General features: G+C 43.4%; 1 protein-coding gene across 1 annotated transcript in view; it reads left to right on the top strand.

Moving 5' to 3' along the window:
* Positions 1–18,956, top strand: part of LOC144773148 (sodium/hydrogen exchanger 4-like) — a 527,634-nt gene that overhangs the window by 173,634 nt on the left and 335,044 nt on the right. Inside the window, exons 4-5 of the mRNA XM_078658005.1 lie at positions 3,469–3,686; positions 11,022–11,224. Of these exons, the coding sequence (XP_078514131.1) occupies positions 3,469–3,686; positions 11,022–11,224 (421 nt within the window). The remainder of the gene's footprint in view (positions 1–3,468; positions 3,687–11,021; positions 11,225–18,956) is intronic.

Below are 18,956 nucleotides of genomic sequence, written 5' to 3'. Positions count from 1 at the left end.
CTGTCAAGATATAGAACCCTGTTCTCAAGCCAATCTCATTGCAGTGTCGCTGTCCCAATAATTTAGGAGGCGGGCTATGATGGGCCTGGGTGGGCAACCCTGTATGGGCCGTCGGCCAAGTGAAAGATGTGTACGCTCTACAAGAAAATTTGAAGGGAAGGCCTCTTTACCAGAAATGTCTGTGAACATAGTGTCTAAAAATAGATCCATGCGTCCTGTATTGGTTGACTCCCAGACCCCTAGAATGCGTCCGTTATTTCACCTGCTACAGGCCCCCAAATCTTCATTATTTATGGCCTCGTCTTTCAGGATCTTCTCCATGCAGTCAAGGCGCTTAGTAGACCTGGCCGCTCCATCTTCCAGATCCAAGATCCTGACCTCCACATTATCTAAGAGTTTGTCTTGGGCTTCGAGCTTGGCTCCCATGGTGTCTGATCTCTTTTCCAAGGTGTTGAAACGGCCATCCAGCACCCTAAATCCAGCCCTCATTTCTTACAATAGCGTGCCAAATCCAGCTGGAGCATTGCTGGAGTCAGACACCGCCGATTCACCTTTCGCCATGTTGTTTTTAGGATTTACTGGCTGCTCAAACTGCAGCAATCTTTGTTTTGGGTCTTTACGTCCCATCACTTTTCCTGCCAGACTTGTGGGAAGTCAGAGCTTATCCGGGCCGAGGGACTACTAGAGGGAGCCAGCAAAAACAGACCCCCATGTGGCCACGGGACTCAGGTTCAGCTGTGCGCAATTCAAAATGCCAGTGCCAAACTTATGAGGTGCTACACTGTGGCTGTCTCCACTTGTACACCTCTGGCAATGCAAAAATGGTTCTTAATAGCAGGTAGTGATTAAACAGCACTCAGTTCAGAACCCCTCCATTTTATGAGCATGATCGCCCCGTTTATCCTGAGTTGCTGCGCTTCCATCGTTGCCACGTCAGCGCTGCAAGTCTTCTACTCGGCTGTGTAAGAGCAGATCACAGATGTCCCCCCAACACCGGCCTGTCCAGCCAGTTGGCTGGCCTCCAGGTTCTCCCACAGCCCCTGTCGCCGTGAGTAGGTAAGTTGACAATTAAATCAAGAAAACAAATTTCGTTGTGGGTGCTGCATCGCATTTGGCGATGCAGCACACGCAAGGGAATTCATTTTGTTGAGTTAATTGTCAACTTACCTGCATTCATCCATATTCCGGTGTTTACTACCCCCACCCTGCCCCACCCCCAGCCCACGTCATCGCCTGGTGGTACTCCCACCAGAAGCCGCTACTGGTTGACATGAGTGTGGGGGAGATGTGCCGTTCCCATGTCCAGTGTGGGATTTTTCTCTACTGCTGCAGTCAGCAACATCGAATCATAAGAGGAACAATGGACTTTCTGACGGCGAGGTGGCAAAATGGGTGTCACCTTCAGACTTGCGGACTATAACCTATCGACAGCCAAAACATTTGGCAGATCTGCCCAAGAGCCCTTAGGAGAACTCTCTTGGAATACTGCTTAACTTTCCTTTGCTGACCCTTTGGAAACTTCTTTGCTGCACCCCTTCTGTCGAACCTAAGCATAATCCCCCTTGGATTCTTACCTGAACCCTTTTTATTATTCCCTTCTATCTCTTGAGCGGACTTTTTGAGATCTATTCCTCAATGATCCTTTGGACTTTGTCCCTAGTGTAACTCAGGCTAGCGTTTATTCCTATTGACTCTTGACCCAGCTACTGATATGCTCATCCTTACTTTACTTAGTCCACTTTGCCTTGACCCTTGTTCTGACATAGAACTCTTTCATTTCTGAGACTCTCTGAAGAAACTGAACAAACTTATCCTAAAGGAGTGTGCTTTTGTTATTTAGATTGCTAATGCATATAAATAACTTGAGATTCTTTTCTGAACATCAAATATTGATGTTCTTAACTTGTTTTGCACTCACTGAGTTAGCTGTATGTGTAATTCTGGTTTGCCTAAATTTATTTTGGAGACTTTGCCTTCCTGATGTAATCTTATACCTCTACAATATGATCTTAAGAGTGATTTATTTGAAATTGATTACTAATTTGTAACAAACATCCATGAACTTGGCTACCGATTCCTGGTACCCCTTCCTGCACAAAAACAATCCTGCCTGTAATGCAGGCACAGTGCACCGACTCAGCGGTCCCTGTATTGGCATTAGGTGGCACTGTATGCACCAGTGAAAGGAGAGGACGGGAATGCACCATATCATGTTTCTTTGCTGCGTTGCGTGACACTGATACATGTGGGACCATATTTCTCAATATTTCATGCAACACAGCATGACGATTTTCTGCGCTGAACTGTGTGAAAGAGATAGGGCAGGGATGCACCATATTGATGAATATATGGAACATTCCGCGCTCTGCCATCTCTTGCATGCAATCCTCTGCCTAGTTCTAATGCAGGCAAACTTGCACCATGGTAGAAGGTACCTGTGTTGTAGTCAGGATTATTTTGTGCAGAACGGGACCCCTTCCTGCTTAAAAAGAATACTTAAAGGCTTTTATCTCAATCTAAATGTCCTGCAGAATGCAGCACATTTAGAAAGACAAAACTACTAGGAGAAATACAGATTTTTCTCCTTGTTTAGCCTCTCCTTGGATGGTGTAGAATTAAGAAACATTCCCAGATTGGTTTACCAATCTTGGTAAATCTGGGAATACACCAAACCCCATGGCGTGCTACGTGGGAACACACATGCTCCATCAATGGAATGCTTTCCCAGGGCAGAGTAATGCAAGGCAGAGGCTTGTGCTCCCTTGTATTACTCTAGATTTACCAAGCAATGCAGGACCGCTTCGGCCTTGCGTTGTTTGGTAAATCTGACTAAAGTATTACGCTGCCCTTGCACCACTGCGTGATAGAGATAGGGCAAGAATGCACCATATTTACCAATATAGGGAACATTCCCCTCTCTGCCTTCTCTTGCATGCAATCTTCTGCCTAGTGCCAATGCCGAAAGACTTGCACCATGGTACAAGGCTACCTATGTTGCCATCAGGATTATTCTTGTGCAGATTGGGACCCCCTCCTGCACAAAAATAATCCTTAAAGGCTTTTATCTCAATCTAAATGTCCTGCAGAATGCAGGACATTTAGAAAGACAAAACTACTGGGAGAAATACAGATATTTCTCCTTTTTTAGCCTCTCCTGGGATGGTGTAGAATTATGACACATTCCCAGGTTTACCAATCTTGGTAAATCTGGGAAAACACCAAACCCCATGGGGGGCTGTGTATTACGCTACCCTTGCTCCACTGCGTGGCAATGCAATCCTTTGATAAACCTGTCCCATAATGTTTAGAACTCTCTGATAAGCTACATTTAAAATGTATCAAGCGAAAAAAAAATCACATCAATAATTTCAAAATTACACATTTTATATAAAGCTTCCTGTTTCCCATTTCCAGCCTGATTAAATTCTAATATCATGATTCCTAACCCCTCTCTTTTTCATTTTACAGAATTACAGCCTGTGCTATGACCATGAAAAAGTATGTCCAAGAGAATGTCAGCCAGAAATCAAACACCACCATAAAATATTTTATGAAGATGCTGAGCAGTGTCAGTGAGACTCTGATATTCATTTTCATGGGCGTGTCCACTGTAGGAAGAAACCATGAGTGGAACTGGGCTTTTGTCTGCTTCTCCTTGCTCTTCTGCTTGATTTGGCGTGCAATAAGTAAGACAACCTTTTTCATAACACAGAAAATGTGTATTTGCTAGAGTAAATAAGCTGAACACTACGCATACTAGGGCTATGATAGTACTGTTTCCTAAATCAGATATGGAGCTTATTGACACACCCCAACATGTTAGATCAGAAAGTGGAAGATTATGACAATTATGAAAACAAATCGAGAGAATGCATTTTCCCTATGACTTCTATTGAAGCAGTGTCAATTTCAGGTGGGAGACAGGTAAAATAAAGCCATTTTTGGCTTCAAAAATCAAGAGTCTCCTGTCTAAATCGGGTCTTTTGTTGTGTATACGTATCTGCTAAAGGCCATTTAGACTCTTGCGGAATGATCAATACAGATATAAAATTTCTAAGCAAGTTTACACTGAACACTTTGATGGGGTGGTCAAATCGCTTACTCATAGAGTTCACTCAGGTTTTGTACAACTCAGGAGTTCGATTGTGAGCCTTCCCTTATTGCTTTCTTAGAATAAGATGGGGCGGACTTTCCGTGGCATTACTCGATATTAAGAAAACCTTCAAGAGAGTAGGATGGTACATTTAGTTTAGAATTGTGGAGGGCTTTGAAGTTGACCCCGCTTTGAGAAGCTGATCAAGCTATTGTATTTACATATGAGAGCAAGCATGGGGGCAGGGAGAAAAATCAATGACCACTGGGAGGTTGGGCACGGGACGATACACAGTTGCCTCGTGTTGGCACTTTTGTTTGCTTACATTATGAAGCCTTTAGCTGGGGTTATGAGAGCTGATTTGTTAGAATGGAACATTAAAGTTGGAGACACAACCCATATCATGTCCTGCACTCATGATACACTAGGTTATTTAAGAGATCTAGAGAGGGCAGCTCCAGATACACTTAGATTCCTAGATGAGAATGGAAACTTTACAGGGTTTAAAACTGACAAGTCCCAATTGTTCCCATTGGGGAATGTGTATGGGGGAGTGTGCTGATCAGTGTCTTTCTGAAAGGTGTTGCCTCCGTCACCTGTGAAGAGGGTTGCATTTGTAAAGATGGGGGTTACCCAAGATGCTTGCATGTGTATCAGTGAGTGATGTGCCTTCTTCAAAGATCAGTACTCTGAGACTTTGACCAAATCCTGAACTTACTGATCTAGAGTGTTTCCAACCGTGAATACTCTTACATTTTCTTATGAACAGAGGGGTCTGGCACGTTACAGGCTTTTAATGTTATTAACCAGCATTGCAAATGCAATGCCTAGTTAAATGTTTGGAAGAATCTCCTAATGTAGAACTGATGTTGTGAGCTGGTTGTCAGGGTAGAAAGGCCCTGAAAACTACATTCTTGTCCCCAGTGGATCAGATTTCTGATAACCATACTTGGGCTTGCTGATGTCCCTGACTTGGCCTCCATTGTAAAGTCAATGGTAAAATGTGTGCTGCTTGCTGCAGAGTCAGAACTGTGGGGCCTATAATTTTTATAAAAATTGTGCCAAAAGACGAGTGATGTACACGGAAAGAGGGAGTGGTTGTCAGTTCATAGGTGACCTCTATAATGGAGACACCTTCAAAGCCAGGTAATGGCTTGGTGTTCAACCTGCCAATTCCCAGTCTATGCTAGTCTGACACAGGCTGTCTGTGAGACATGGGGGTTTCCCAAAGACATCCTCATGAAACTGCATGTATTGGTGAAGAGGGGTAAAACAGTATTTGCATTGCACTTTGTGCTAAATAGAGTCGACCTAGAGTATCCTCATTGTAAGGAATGCCTCTTTTTGCATGATCATCCCCAAAGGGTTAGACTGATGCAGCTGATATTTTGACTCTGAAGGTGCCTGAGTCCTGCAAAACAGGTGTCAGTGCCAGTGATCTGACCCTTAAAATATGTATGTCTTATTGGTTCATCCGCAATTGGCAAAAGGAAACTGACTTATGAGTCACCTGTATATGGTACCAGCTATGCCCAGGGCCTACATGTTAAAGTGTCCCTCATGGACTCCAGCACTTATTGGGCCACCACTAGTATGACACAGCAAAACGTGACTCCTAGCCTCCCATTGCTGGCTAGCAGAGCAGCTTTTGAACTTCTAACTTGACTTTGGCATTTAATAATAATGACAAAATCCAGATCTTCCTTTTTAATATATATAAGTCACCCCTAAGGCAGGGCTATCGAGTCCTAAGGCAGGGTGCTGTACATTAAAAAGTGGAATATGTGTTTTTACATGTTACAACAGCAAGAACCCAAAATTGTTGTTTTTTTCTGTAGAAAGACTAGTAGCCCCATCAGAGAGTAGAGGGTTAAACGTGACCACTCAGCTGTGTGAATGGGACTACTAAAGGTGTTACTTCAAGGTATCAAAAGAAAAGCAGCATTGCATTAAACACTGCCTGATGCTCATGACAAATTTAATGTAACTTTTAAGTAAATGGCAATATTAGAAACATATTCAGAAGCCGTTTATAATTGCCAGCCCCAGGACATCCTTGTGCCTTCCTGGGTGAGGGTGTGAACAAGTTTCAGAAAGGAATACAATGGGGCCTCCTGTTTGAAGAGGTGTTAACTTTCCCCGGCATAAAGGCCAAAGAGGTTGAGACAAGAAAGTGAGCTGCAAGGAGGAAGCCACCTTTGAATGGCAAATGGTGAATACACGTGAAAGGGGCTGCTTTTTTTTGTGGTCAAGGTTGTATGACATTACAATGTATGCCTTTACCATGTATCCGTTACTACGCAATGCCTTTACCAGGAATATGCATTTACCATGCACCTGTTTACAACGAAATGTAAGTACATACATACATATGATATTTTCTTTTTGAGGGGCCTATCCTTACCAACCTATTCCCTTACACACACCTAATCCCTAAAAATACCCTTAACATCATATACCCTAACACATTTCTAAACCCTGAAAACACCCTTGCACACTACCCTTACCCACCCCTAAACCCTAAAATCACCCTTCCCACCCCATACCCCTACCCACCCCTAAATGCTAAACACACTCTTACCCCAATACCCTTACATACCTCTAAACCCTGAAAATACCCTTATCACCCGAAACCCCTACACACCCTATAACCATAAAAATACCCTTACCACCCTATACTTCTACCCATTCCTAAAACCTACAGTCACCCATAACCTATTCCCTTACCCACCCCTAAACCCCAGAAATCCCCTTACCGCCCTATGCAATTACCCATCCTAAACACAAAAAACCTTGATACTCTATACTCTTATCCTTACCCGCCTCTAACCCCTGAAAACACCCCTACCACCCAATACCCTTATCTGCCCATAAGTCCTAAAAATACTCTTACCACCAAATACTCTCACCCACCCCAAACCCTAAAAATTCCCCGACACATTGATGCCCCTACCCACCCCTAATTCCTAAAAATACCCTTATCTCCCATTACTCTTATGAACCCCTACACCCTAAAATCACCCTAATTACCTCATGTCCGTACCCACCCGTAAACCCTAAAAATACCCTTACTACCCTATACCCGTACCCCCTCCTAAACCCTAAAAACTCCCTTACCACCTAATATCCTTGCCCAACCTAAACTCAAAATAATACACTTACCACCCAATACCCTTACCGACTCTTAAACACTAAAAATACTCTTACCACCCTAAACCCTTACCCATCTCTAAGCCATAAAAATATCCTTATCACCCAATGCCCCTATACCCCCTCTCTAAACCTAAAATAAATGATATGAATATATATTTCACAGTGGCAGTCGCCACTGGGTAGTTATAGTTATAGTTAAGATTGCTTTTCTATAGACAAGGCGTTTTTTGCTTTGCTAATAATGTTTGCGTCGTTTGATGAATCTTCACAAAACTTTCGCAAAAAAAAGCAAATTCACCTTAGCTCCTTCCTGGAATGTTTCAGGATGATCCATCAAGAACGCCTGAGAAAAAAGGGGGACAAAAACGCAAATTTCCCTATGTATTTTAGATTGACATTTTCAAGAAGCTCTACCACAAAAATCACTGAACAGAATCACACCAAATTTGTCAGGAGTTTAGATGTTGGTCTGCAGATTGTGCATTTTCTGATTTGGTGTAAATACGTTCACTAGTTTTTGCGAAATTAAGTGTTAAACATATTTGTGTATCTGAATGGTTGGGTCCACAAGAGGCTGTCAAGACTTAATTTAAATATAGAGCATTCTGATTGGTCAAGGGCACTTTTTTTCCCTTGGGCCATCTCATGCCTGTGAGAATCGGACTCCTGCGGAAGCAAGCTCTCTGAGAGGCTGCCAGCAAAATAAGAAACATTTTGCTGGCAGCCATTGAAGACTCGGGGACTTACTCACCTGTCCTGAAGTTTAAAAAAATCATTATACAAGGGAATCGGGTAGGGCCACTTAGCCCCCTGGAAAGGGTCCCGGAGGGACCCCAGGGTCAAAATGAAAAACAAAATCATCAAAATGTGCCACGGTCCCTTGGTATTGTGGCCTTAAAAGAAAGGGTGACTGCCATTTTTAATATATATATATATATGGGGAGGAGGCGTCAGTGGGTCCTTCCTCTCTAGCCCATTTAAGCCCCAGGGATCTCAACCCCGGAGCCGGATATATGTGAGGGGATAGGGTGGGTAGGGGTGGGTGCCCTCCCTCCCTGAACCATTTACACCCTGTGCCCAATGTATTTATTAAAGGGAAGGGGTCACCCTTCCACAAGTTGTTTTCAGCCCTAGGAACACTAATGTATTTATTGGAGGGGGCATGCGGCCCTCCTCTCCAAACCTTAAAAAGGCACTTAGGACTCCACATCCCAGGGTAGTGAGTTGAATTATGGAGGGGCACAAGGCCTAATAATGCTCAGGGGTGGGACCACCATGTCCCCTCCCCTCTCCTTTTAACGAATGGGTGGACCGTGGATATGAGGTCCCTGGGCCTGAGAAGCTTGCAGCCAGGCCTGTAGCCAAATGCCAGATGGAGCCAACCCTAAGCTGTGTACAGATGTATGTCACACGCAGTGCTGCGTTGGCCACAGAGCCTGGCTTGCAACCAGGCCCTGTGGAGAAGTGTGGCTCAATGGTTAGAGTGACAGACCCTGATGCAGAGGTCTAGCCCGGGACCAGGGTTCAATTCCCCGCCTCGGCGGGTCTTGGGCTCAAAATTCCACGGACCTGATAATTCTCGCTTCGGTGCCTATTCCAATCATGGAGTCCCACTCTACAACTCTGGGCAATAGCTTGCTTAATCTCTACAACGCCCCCCACAACGCTAAGGATGCCTGGCCTCCACCTTGGGGGTGCCCAGGAGTGGACACCTCACAGGGAAAGCCAGGATGGGTTCCACAGCGGTATTCGTACAAGCGCCTTGAGACCCTTGCGGGTGAGTAGTGCGTAATACAAGTATCAATTTACATTTACATTTACATCCAACTCCCAGTAGGTAGTAACCCAGAGGCAGCCATCCCCATGCCATGCACACCTTTGGTCATACGTGGCATGGGGTTTGCCAAAGGGCCTATATTGCAGCCAGGCCATGCTTCCAACTCCCCACAGGCAGCAAACCACACACTGTACACAGCATTTGGACATGATGTGCAGTGGGAGGGTGGTCACAAGGCTTGGCCTGCAGTCAGACTCTGTGGCCAAACCCACAGCAGGATGCCAACCCCACACCGTACATAGCTTTTAACATGAGCATGTGGCACCCCTCCCTGAGCCATTTTCAGCTCTGGACCATATCTTCTGGGGCCTATTTTATTTAATAAGGGGAGGAGGGTGTGCAGCCCCCTCCGGAGCTGATTTTGGTCCTGCGGACCCCTTTCGTTGGTACCCAATCAGTTTAATAAGGAGGGGGAGGCAGTGCACCCCCTTTCAATGGGCATTAAAAAGGCACTGGAGATCCCATTCTCAAGGGCTGTGTTTTTTGTAAAGGGTAGGGCAGCTGCACACCCCCCATCCTCAAGCTTATTTTGGCTCTGGGGACACCTTCCCCTGCAGATCCTTACAAAACATCGGTGCCCCGGTGCCCACCCAGGGCGCCCACCATACACACGTTGGGGGATGCAGGGAAACCTCAGAGCCCGACGGCCCCAACCGGCTCCCTGCATTCTGTGGAAGCCAGCATTTTTCCTGCCTGAGGGAGCAGCTGTTTTTGCTCCTCCCCCTGGGTGGGAGCATGATGCAGGCAGGGAAATAGAGCTCAAGACCACAGGATCTGATGTTGTCACGGTCAACCCATGTGTTCATCTTCTCGAGTAGGGTAAATTGAGTAACAAAAAATTAAGTAATACAAACTTTTGATACTTCTAGTGCTTAGAAATATCCGAAGTGAGGTTTAAAGACCTATTTAAAGCAAGTTATTATCACCATGTCAAATTGTGGGAGTGCACCAAAATGGCTCAAGGAGAACGTTTTCCCTCACAAGGGAAAATAAGGAACATCTTGCATACTAGTGAATGTTCATATCAATAGTGAAAACATCAAAATAAATTTGATCTTGTGCACACTTAAGGTATGCTTGCTATAGGGATGCCCCTCAAACCTTGTATATATTCTATGTGTTCTGGTATTGGAGGTAGATATGGTTAATCACTTTTGTTAGAACTAAGGAAATGTATACTAAATGAATATAAAGAAGGCTCACACTGACATGGTGTCAGCAGTCATTATAATGTATGCCTGTTTTTTCAGTTCCTATGAAGTGGTGAGGTAGTATCATAATCAATGATTTTGAAGTGAGATCATCAATTCTATTTCATCACTGAGGCAATTTCAGAAAGCACCCAGGTCAAAAATCCAAAAGAGCTTTCTTCTAAGGACCAGTGCTTCATGGCTACATGCCACCACAATGATCTATAATTGTGGAGGGCTATCATGAAAACAGATGAGAGAAGGGCAATGCCAGGTTTTTAGTTAGTTGTTAAATTTTGGACCATTAATTTGGAAAGGCGCTATCACCTGGTATTTCATCATTTTTCTCCCATATTTGCTCTCAGTCTTTGCAGCAATATCCCTAATTAGGGAGGCTACCAAGGGCACCCAGTGATGCCTATTAGATATCTGGTGCTACTGTTGGTAAAATATGTTAATAATATCTCAAACAAATCCCCCAAATCTATTAATTTGTTCAGCATATATGAAAACATGTAATAAGTGCATTATGATTTGTTTGGGAGAATACTCACTTAATATATAGTTTTGCTGATTTAAGGGTGTTTCACATATGTGAGAATATTCAATCTCATTTTGCTAAGAGTGCCAATAGATCGTTTTTGAAATTCAGAATTATGGAAAAAACTAAATCTTGCAATTGAAGAATTGATTCTATCTGATTACACAACATTTTCCATTAGTAATTCTGCTTTCTCTTTTCTCCCAGGTGTCTTTCTACTATTTTCCATCATTAACTATTTTCGAACATTCCCCTTCACACTAAAGGACCAATTTATAATTTCGTATAGTGGTTTAAGAGGAGCCAGCAGTTTTTCTCTTGTATTTTTACTTCCTGCATCTCTTTTTCCCAGAAAGAACATGTTCATCACTTCCACTATTGTAATCATATATTTTACAGTGTTCATTCAGGTAAGTCAATTCTATTGTCTGTAGTATTCATATGAATGTTGATCAACTCACCTACTATTAGTTACTTACTGTCTAAAGGAATATCCTTGCTTGATATCATATTCATATAAACAAGCTCTGTTTGAAGACTGATACCAGCAGCTGTGCAATATGCCTATATAACAAACAACTTTGCATTATGCTTATGTAGATGGATGTAATCTAGATTTCATGCCTTCATAAGGTGGTCAAAGTTTTCTAACTTTGCCCAATTCACTTTGGGCATAGTGGAAACTTTCCCATGTGTTTTTTCTACCTCAGGATATCCACCTAGTGGTACAACTTCACTCAGTAGATCATTGCAGCCTGCAGCCCTACCCTATACTTCAAGTTATAGGTTCTAGGGAGGGGACAAAGCCAGGGCATGCAAAGGTGCAAATGGGCTGAGGTGCCAGATGGGGTTGGGTTAGCCATTAGGTCACCGTCCGCAATGCCTTGTCGAAGTATGTTGTGGATAGGTGTGGGGAGGGGAGGTTAAGTATTATTGCCACAGGGAGAACATAGACCTCAAGTTGTCACAATTCTTAGGTTGGAGCACTATTTAGCACATGTGATGCTGTCGCAAGAAGTAAGTCACTCAACGTTTGGTGTTAATGACAACAATCGATGAATTACATTTTGAATTGAACCTCAGTTTTAAATAAATGTATGTGGTACAGATGCACTGAAAGGCTAATAAGGGTAGCAACCCAGATTAAATTGTAACATTATATTATTCCCAGGTAGTGAAGGAAACTGTCCATACAAACGTACAAACTAATCCAATCATGTAAAGTGGCTGCAGGGAGTTGTGCCCTCTCTTGAGCTGGAATACTGCGCCCAGCTTTCCTAATAACTCAAAATAAGTGAGACAAGGTATTTCAGAGAGCTCAAGTGAGCAGAGACTTTTGATGGGGATTAGTGCTCCTGAATGCCAGTTTAGAATGCTGGCCTCGACCTGCAGTGCCTTGTAAAGGTGGGAGACAAAAGGAGAAGCAGGCACTTGAGGGCTCAGTTCATGGAATAGCCTAGTGCATCATGACCGGAGCTTCTGGGCATGCTGAATGTGATCAGTCACCCAGCTGTGACATCTCAGGAGCTGCTTGGGTGGCATGCTGCTATGCGCTCTCTTCACAATGGCAAATACAATGACTTGAATTAAGTAGACCTACAAAAACAAGACTTGCTAAAGTACCCCAAAAAGCTTTCTTGACTGTATTTCAATCTGTGCCTAGGTATGAACAGCAAGAGGAAGCAGCTGACAGGGGATGGACTATGACACTATAAGGGGTCAGTGGAAATTTTAAGACTCAACACGGATTAAGTCCCCCTGTTCCATTAATCACAAAAACAATATGAATATTCTGTGGTCTATCAAACCAGCTGCTGATCTAGATATATTTCTAGAACAGAGTGCACAAGAGATGCTATCACACTGAGTATAACCAAAGAGGAAAATGACAAACTAATGAAAAGAAAGGAACCACTAGGGATTGTTGGAGTGCCATCATTCACCAAAGTGACCAGTGTCATAAGGAACACATTTAACCAGAACATCGTTCAAGCTGCCCAAGAATCCAAGGGGCATATGTACAAAGAAGTGGCGGAGAGAGGTGATAGTCATCATGGCTTAATGCATCACTCCGCCACTTCAGAAATGCAAGGCTATACCATATTTACAAGGATTTGGTGCAGCAATGCCTTTCCCCCTGCACTGGTGCGACACTTAGCAGTGTAGTGCCAATGCAGGCATCCTTGCACCATAGTGCAAGGGTGTCTGTGTAGGAAGGTTTCCCTTCCTTCACATAAACCATCCTGTAATGCCATTTTGTCACTTTTATGTGTGCTGCTTAAAGCAGCACACAGGGAAGTTAAAGAATATCATTGTTTTAAAGGATTATTTATGTGCAGGAAGGGTTACCTCCCTACACATAAACAATCCAAGCGATTTAGCTTTTTTCATGTATGCTGCACAAGGCAACACACAAGGAAAAATAAAGCATTTCTCCTTGTTTCGCCAACTTGAGAACTGGTTTTCCCTGGTCGTAATTTTGGTGCAGCCTCCTAGTTACACTGCCCTTGTAAATAGGGGGCAGGGTCAACATCAATAGGTGATGAGGTGGAACGCCCACCGCAGCACTCATTGCCCACCCCTTTTATGCTAAGCATAGCATGAAAGGGGGCCTTATTTACAAGGCAGCATTATGCCACGTTAAGTGGCTTATGCTGCCTTGTAAATAAGGCGAAGCCCCTATCGCCATGGAAATGTCACAAAAAGTGATAGGGGCTTGTACATATGCCCCTAAGTTTATTAATACAGCAGGGAAGTGTTGCATAAAGTGAGTGCCTGGCTATCAATCTAGAAAAAACTAAAACAGTGTCAATTAATAACGGAAGAAGAATTTCTCCAAGTCGGGACTTGGGCAGGGAGCAGCTCAATCAAGTAGATGAATACTAATACCTTGGAATCATTATTGACAAAGATCAGACATTTGTCCTTCTGAAAGAGGCTACGAGAAGAAAAGGCAATGTATTGGCAACAGCCATTGAAAGTTTAATAAAGAAACTGTCTGGCCCAACTCTTACACCACTCCTCTGAATAGTTCAAGCAAAGCTGCTGCCCATCATAGCTTATTAGAGTGAATATGTGAGAGTGAGAGACTCGACTAACCGGGATAACATCATGACCAGAACTTATAAAATGATTTTTAATCTCCCCAAATCCACATCACCACGGCCACGCTCCTTGGCTCAGCTATAACATTGTGCCACAACTGCATCAATAAACACCCAGCTCGTCCTCTCACTCTCCGAATTACCCTCCACCATCAAGGCAAACCTCTGCATGACAGGTGTCACCAACTGGATGCAAGATAACTTCCTCAAACTCAACACAGACAAGACAGAAGTTCTAATCTTTGGGAGCACTACCTCACCATGGGACTACTTCTAGTGGCCCACTGATCAGGCACCCCCTCCCACCTCCACGGACCAAGCCTTTAACCTCACACTCATCCTGGACAGAAAACTGGCTTTGAAGTGCCAGATCAACACAGACTGCTTCCTCACACCCTGCATGCTTTGTAAGATCTTCAAATGGCTCCCTCTATTCACCAGACATACCTTTAACAAACCCTCATAACCAGCCACCTGAACTATGACAATGCTCTCTGCACCAAAATCACTTCACATCTCTTGAAGAGACTTCAGACGATCCATAACTCAGCAAACAGACTCATTCTTGACCTCCCCAGATGGTCCTCGTCACCCTGCACCTGAAGAAACTCCACTGGCTCCGGGTACACAAAAGATGTAAATTCGAGATACTGAGGCCCACCTGCAAAGCCCTGAGCAAGCAAGGACCAGCATACATCAACCCCTATCTGAACTTTCACCGACCATCCAGAAAGACCACTGCATCCGCCCTAGCTGCAGTGGAGGTCGTTCCTTCTCATACTTCACTGTAAAATCCTGGAACAGCCTTCCCATCCACCTGAGGATATCTCCCTCCCACCAGGAATTCAGAAGGGAACTCAAGACCTGGCTCTTTGACTGAGACCCCTGATCAGCCTGGACCCAGTGCCTGGATACCCACTGGGTGATTAGTGCGCTATATAAATCTGGATGATTGATTGATTGACCTCTCCAGGAGCTGAACTCTGGGGGTGCCAAGTTTTTTTTATATATTTTGGATTTAAAAGCACCTGCTGCAGAGTTCCTCACCTTCAGCAATCTTCAGGCAATCATACATATGTCAAGATAACTCGGGTGATTATTGTTCCTGCTGGAGAGAGTTAAAAGATTTGTGTACAGAATGTTTTGCCTCATCATAAAGTAGAGCAGAGATTTAATATGCATGCTGCAAAACATGTGTACCATACAGGTCACAAAAGTGCATACGTATATTGTAAATCGTTCATTGGGTTACTTCATTTGTAGATAGATGCTTTTGTTACTTGCAGTTTATAAGTTACAATCCTAATATAGCACAGTGAGCTATTAACAGTCAAAGATCTGCATGTACACTGCAAGGTATAAGCAGGGCCACTGGAATTATGCAGCAGATGAGTGCCAAATTATGGGATTGGTGTCACTACAACGCATGCTTTTACATCGCATGCCTTTACAACGCGGTTTTTACATCGCATACCATTACAACGCATAATGCTTTTAGGCGCTGGATAGTGAATTATTTAATTTACTATTCCAACTCCAGTCCCCGTGGATAGCAGGGAAGGTGTTGGATAGTATATTAAATACATTCCCTATCCTAGAGCGCCCCCCAGCGCATTGCGTTGTAATGGTTTGCGTTGTAATGGTTGCGATGTAATGGTAGTGCGTTGTAAAAAATTCGTTGTAAGTGATGTTCCCCCAAATTATGTTGCAGGGTTCAGTAAATTATGTTGCAAGCAATGGCAAATTAGGCGGCCTAATGCTGCACATATTGTGCTAGTATTGCTTCATTATTTTGCCACTTTTACACTTGTTAACACTGTATGGGCATTGGTTACACCTTCATAGTACCAGATTGGCACCCAGGTATAGCAGCAGGCAATAGAAAGGTGAGCACTCAACCTTTTCAAAGGGCCTTCCACTTCACCGCAATATGTGGTGCTGTGTTTTAGTACATTTTTAACTGTTTGAGCTAGAAACAATCTACTTTTGTTCAAATCTGCAGATTATGCAGTAGATGATGAATTATTTGCTAAATGAAGCAAATTTGTATTTACACAAAGAACACTGCAGTGGCACTATCACATAATTTCAGTGGTAATGGAAACTTGAGGAATACTGTTGGAGGGTAGTAGTGAGGGAATTTGTGGAGCAGGAGGTCATTGAGGTGCACCAACAAATACTGTTGCACTGGTCGCCAAAAGCCGGCCCTGCCTGAAGGCATACGAGCCCTTCTCAGAAGAAGAGATAAGGATATATTAGAAACTAAAGCGATGAAAAGCAACAACAACAAGGATACATTAGTAACTAATGCCCTCATAAGCAAAATCATTGGGAAAATGCATATGTATGCCACAGTGCATCACAAAGGGAAGCAAGAGGGGTTAGAATATTCAAGGGGCAACATCCAGGATATTTCTTAGAGCATCTTGACAGTCAGGATTACCATAAGAACATAGACAGGCAAAGTGAATGGGAGGAGAGAGGTGTGAACTTAAGAGGAAAGAAAACAAAGCATAGCGAGCCTTGTTTTGATGTTGTTAGGAGTCAAGAGTGCTCACTCTCCCTTCTGCTGCCCCCACCCTTCTGGTGAAGTGATGGCCATGCCAACAAAAGTCAAAATGTTAAGCATCAAAAACAAAAGAGGCTAAGCAAACTGTTTTAATGCACTGCTGCCAAAATATTAACCTCCTTCTTCACTGACTGGATGATTTCAAGTGTTCTCTCATTCGGGAAAAAAAATATATTTCTGGCATCTTCACGTCTTTTTTGTAACGTGAGGACTTTTCCTTCAGGCTTAAACATTTGTACCCTCTCCTCTACACAACTTTTGTTATTTGTCACCTAAAGTTCTCACATTTGTATGTTTCTGTACTGGCCTTGCGTTTTTTTTTATAATGCAAAGGACTACATTAATTTTAGTGCTAGGTTTTGTGCTGTATAAATCTATAGTATAATAGTCTATTCCTTAAATAAATATATAGTTGAACCCTCTCAAATGAAACATAGCAAAATAAATGAATGTGACATTGCCCGGGGAAGTTCATACAACGGTAGAGGGACTGTAAAAGCAAAATTCGAAAAAAAAAACACTACATAGACGCACTCAAGGTAGTGCATGTGTAATAGGTGGTGTGCGTCAGTCTGCTCAGCATGGATACGTTTATGAAGACAGTAGGCATCTGACTGTTAAATAATGTGTGGAATAGGAAAGATGTACATAGAGCGTAAGGTAAATTTTATGTTATGTTTGACAATAAGATTTTGGGGTTTCATTAATTTTGCTAGGCACTAAAGGTTTTCCCTTCGTAGGCCTGGATAGAGGCTGCTTTGCAGGGGCAGCTCCTCCAAAAGGGCAAAGGAGCGTTACCCCACTGCTTTCTCGCAGTGTGAGGAGCAGAAACATAAAATGGTAATAAATGTCAATTACTATTTTATGTTTGGTTGCGCATGGGCGGGGCTGCTCTGCGAGCAGGGCAGGGGAAGAGTGGTGTGCCTGCCCACTCTGGAGTGCGCAAAGACTGTTTGGTCGGCCCCCTGGGGCCTCCAAAACCAGTCATGCACGCTCTGCCCTTCTTCATGCAGGCTGCATTAACATGGCCTCCCCATAAGCCACTGGCTGGGCGTCATCCCGACGAATCACTAAGGGCTAGATGTAGGTAAATAGGATTTACCGATTCTAAAATACCGAATTTTACCGATTCGGTATTTTAGAATCGGTAAATGCTATGTAGATAATAATTCGGTAAAAATTACCGAATCGTTAAGATTCGGTATTTACCGAATCGGTATTTACCGATTCGGTAATTGCCATTCATTCCTATGTGCCTGGAGGCCCAAAGGAATGAATGTCAATTACGGAATCGGTAATTACCAATTCGGTAAAATAGGGAAAGAGTCAAGGGTGGCAGGGTGTCACTTTGACACCCTGTTGCACCCCTGAATAGTGCTTGTGTGCACATATGGCACACATACATGCCCTAAGGGCATGTATGTCTGTCACATGGCACAGGTGTAAATGCACAGATTTGCATTTACAGTGGTATTCGTTATTTACCACCAACTAACAGTTGGTGGTAAATAACGAATCCTTAAAGCACAGAAGCACTCTTCAAAGTGCTTCCTACATGTCATTTACCGATTCGGTAAATACCGAATCGGTACATCCCAAATGCCAAATTCTGTAATTTCGGCCGTTATCGACCGGTATTGGGCCACCTACTTCTGGCCCATAGCTGCTTGCAGCGTTGTGATTGACTTAGGGGAGCTGGCTGCCTGCTTCCGCATTCCTGTTCCTGTGAGTAGGAGAGTAGGAGCAGAGAAGACACGGGACCCGGCCAGCGGAAAGGTACATTTAACTATTTTATTTTTTATTATTAAATTAAAACCCCCACATTCGACCTCCCGCATGTCCCTCCGTCCTTCCACCCGTGAGCCATGCCAGCCGTGACTGCTGCTTTAGCTATCTGAGAAACCACAATTCATCAATCTTTAAAAGAGATCTATAACAAGTAGAACAGGGAGAGCTTAATCTTTAGTTCTGCATCCTTAAGCCTTTCTCTTTTATGTGTTATTAATGATTTGCCATTGTTTTGATGGGCAGCCCCCCATCAAGGGCGTTGCATTTTGTGAATGGTTATATTGTCTCAATTGTGTTCCAGTTACATTTTGGTGTTCTTTGATGTAGTTACTTTGCTAATATAATAGCTTTCACATTTCTGATTTATGACCTTTTATTTAGGATACGTGTGCTGTTTCGATGCCTTAACCTGTCATGAAGACATCAAATAAATATCCTTCTGTGTTCATTTGTTTTACTTTTCTGTCGTGATAGCATGTTTTTTGATTGATAGCTGGTATTGTTCACTAAATAAAGCTGCACACACACACACACACACACACACACACACACACACACACACACACACAAAGGCTTTCTTAATGATGCCAGAAGAGTACTGGGCCTTTGCCAAAAGTATCCACTCTACAATATTTTGCTGTGTGCCTTTTATGTCCACTGCTTACAATGCTGACTTCATCT

This window comes from Lissotriton helveticus, chromosome 8 (genome assembly GCF_964261635.1).
Source record: "Lissotriton helveticus chromosome 8, aLisHel1.1, whole genome shotgun sequence".
Taxonomy (NCBI): Eukaryota; Metazoa; Chordata; class Amphibia; order Caudata; family Salamandridae; genus Lissotriton; species Lissotriton helveticus.
Note: the sequence above shows the minus strand (reverse complement) of the source record. Positions and strands in the feature narration are given on the sequence as shown.